Consider the following 2,238-nt stretch of genomic DNA (forward strand, 5'->3'; position numbering starts at 1 on the left):
CCAGTCTCTTTTGACTCCTTCATCTCCTCTTTTTGCTTTTGCCTTTTTAATGGAAACATTTCTTTGATTTCTCATTTTTCTTCCTTTCCCCCAAAAGTCTCACTTTCTGATCTTTCCTGTCTTTTCTCCTGCTTACTCCTCTTCTGGCTACATTCATACTTTACTTATCTTACTTTATTATTCATATATTCTGTTACCCTTTTCTATGCCCCCCTCTCCTTTCTTACCCATTCTATTCCACTCATTTTCCATTCTTCCTTGATTTTTCTTAGTAATCTGCATATTGTCTACCTTTTCTGTGAGTCTTCTTTGTGTATATTTTGTGTTTTCTTGATGCAATGGATTTTTAAAAATTTCTTGGAGGCAGGATGGAGAAGCAGACTTTCAGATTCTTACTTAACATAAGGAGAATAGTATGAAGTGATTTGGGTGGCAAAGAGATGTTCTACTGGGATTTCTAGATGTTTAGCTTGAGGAGAATGTGGTAGAGAAGATAGGATTACAAGGGGGAAAAGGGAGAGGATATGAAAATGGCACCCTGGGGCAAAAAGGACTTGGGTAAGATTTCAGAAATATACATTTTAAAATGTCAATGGTGAAAACAAAACCAGTTTCCCTTCTTCTGCTTGAATGAATGCTAGTTAGTATTGAGAACTTGGAAAGTCATTAAAATCTCAGAGCCCCAGTTTTCTGCTTTATCTTCTTTCTCAGGGTGGTATTATAAGGGTAATCATTTCATATTACTCAGATTGGGTTTTTAAGCTAAAACATGTAAATGTGAGTCCTTTTTTTTTTTCTGGAGGGATGTGAGTACAGTCTGTTGATAATTTACAAGAAAATATCTTTTCTTCTAGAATCAAAGCATCAGCACTTCATTATATTGCTTCCACTCTGATAGAACTAACACATGGCCCATTATAACCAGACATGGATAAATGAGTTCATCCTCTTAGGGCTCTCTAATGACTGGAAGATTCAGATCTACCTCTTTGCCCTCTTCCTGGCCATGTACATGGTGACTATGCTGGGAAACTTCCTTATCATCCACCTGATCAGGATAGACATCCGACTTCACACCCCCATGTACTTCTTCCTTAGCATCCTGTCCTTTGTGGATATCTGCTATATGAATAGCACTGTTCCACAAATGCTTATTCACTTTCTATCTTCAAGGAAGTCCATCCCATTCTACAGCTGTGTGGTTCAGCTCTATATCACACTGGCATTGGGTGGGACTGAGTTCTTCCTACTAGGAGCAATGGCATATGACCGTTACGTGGCAGTGTGCTATCCCCTACATTACACAGTCATCATGCATGGTGGACTCTGCATTGCTCTGGCTGCTGCCTGTTGTGCTGCTGGATTCCTGAACTCACTCATGGAGACAATCATTACCTTTAGACTTCCACTCTGTAAGGATGCTATCAATCACTTTGCCTGTGAGACCCTAGCAGTGGTGCGCTTGGCCTGTGTGGACATTTCCTTCAACAAGATCATGGTGGCCTTCTCAGGCTTTGTGGTACTCATGTTACCCTGTTCCCTGGTCCTGTTTTCCTATGCCCAGATTGTTAGAGCCATTCTGCGTATCCGTTCTGCTCAGGGACGTCGCAAAGCCTTTGGGACCTGTGCCTCCCATCTCACTGTGGTCTCCCTTTGCTTTGGGGCTAGTATCTTCACCTACATGAAGCCCCAGTCCAACTCCTCAGCAGAAAATGAAAAAATGCTTGCCTTATTCTATACGACAGTGGCCCCTATGCTCAATCCTATGATCTATAGCCTGAGGAACAAGGAAGTAATGGGTGCTCTGAGAAGAGCCCTGGGAAGATTCTCTGAAGAAACATGAAAATTCCAATATCTGCCCATTGTTTTCCTCTACTCCACCCTGCCCTTCAGTCACAGGAAAGAAAAGATAAGAAATAATGCAAGTGTACTCTACTTTTTCACTATAGAGCTCTATTTTTATTTTTAATCAATTAATCAATTAATTAATTAATTAAGAATATTTTTCCATGGTTATATGTTTCATGTTCTTTTTGTCCCCTTCTCCCTCCCCCCTCCCATAGCCAACATGCAATTCAAATGGGTTTTACATGTATCATTGTTCAAAACCTATTTCCATGTTATTAATATTTGCATTAGAGTGATCATTTAGAATCTATATCCATGATCATATCCCCATCAAGCCATGAGATCAAGCAATTGTTTTTCTTCTGTGTTTCTACTCCCACAGTTCTTTCT

The 2,238-nt window shown here is 40.1% G+C and overlaps 1 protein-coding gene across 1 annotated transcript; it reads left to right on the forward strand.

The window, feature by feature from the left end:
* The first annotated feature begins 907 nt into the window (after window positions 1-907).
* LOC123249890 (olfactory receptor-like protein OLF3) lies at window positions 908-1,843 on the forward strand. Its single transcript, XM_044678987.1, has one exon. It carries the CDS (start codon window positions 908-910, stop codon window positions 1,841-1,843), a length of 936 nt encoding a protein of 311 aa, XP_044534922.1.
* Window positions 1,844-2,238: the final 395 nt, after the last annotated feature.

The sequence above is a fragment of the Gracilinanus agilis genome, chromosome 5 (genome assembly GCF_016433145.1).
Source record: "Gracilinanus agilis isolate LMUSP501 chromosome 5, AgileGrace, whole genome shotgun sequence".
Classification (NCBI taxonomy): Eukaryota; Metazoa; Chordata; class Mammalia; order Didelphimorphia; family Didelphidae; genus Gracilinanus; species Gracilinanus agilis.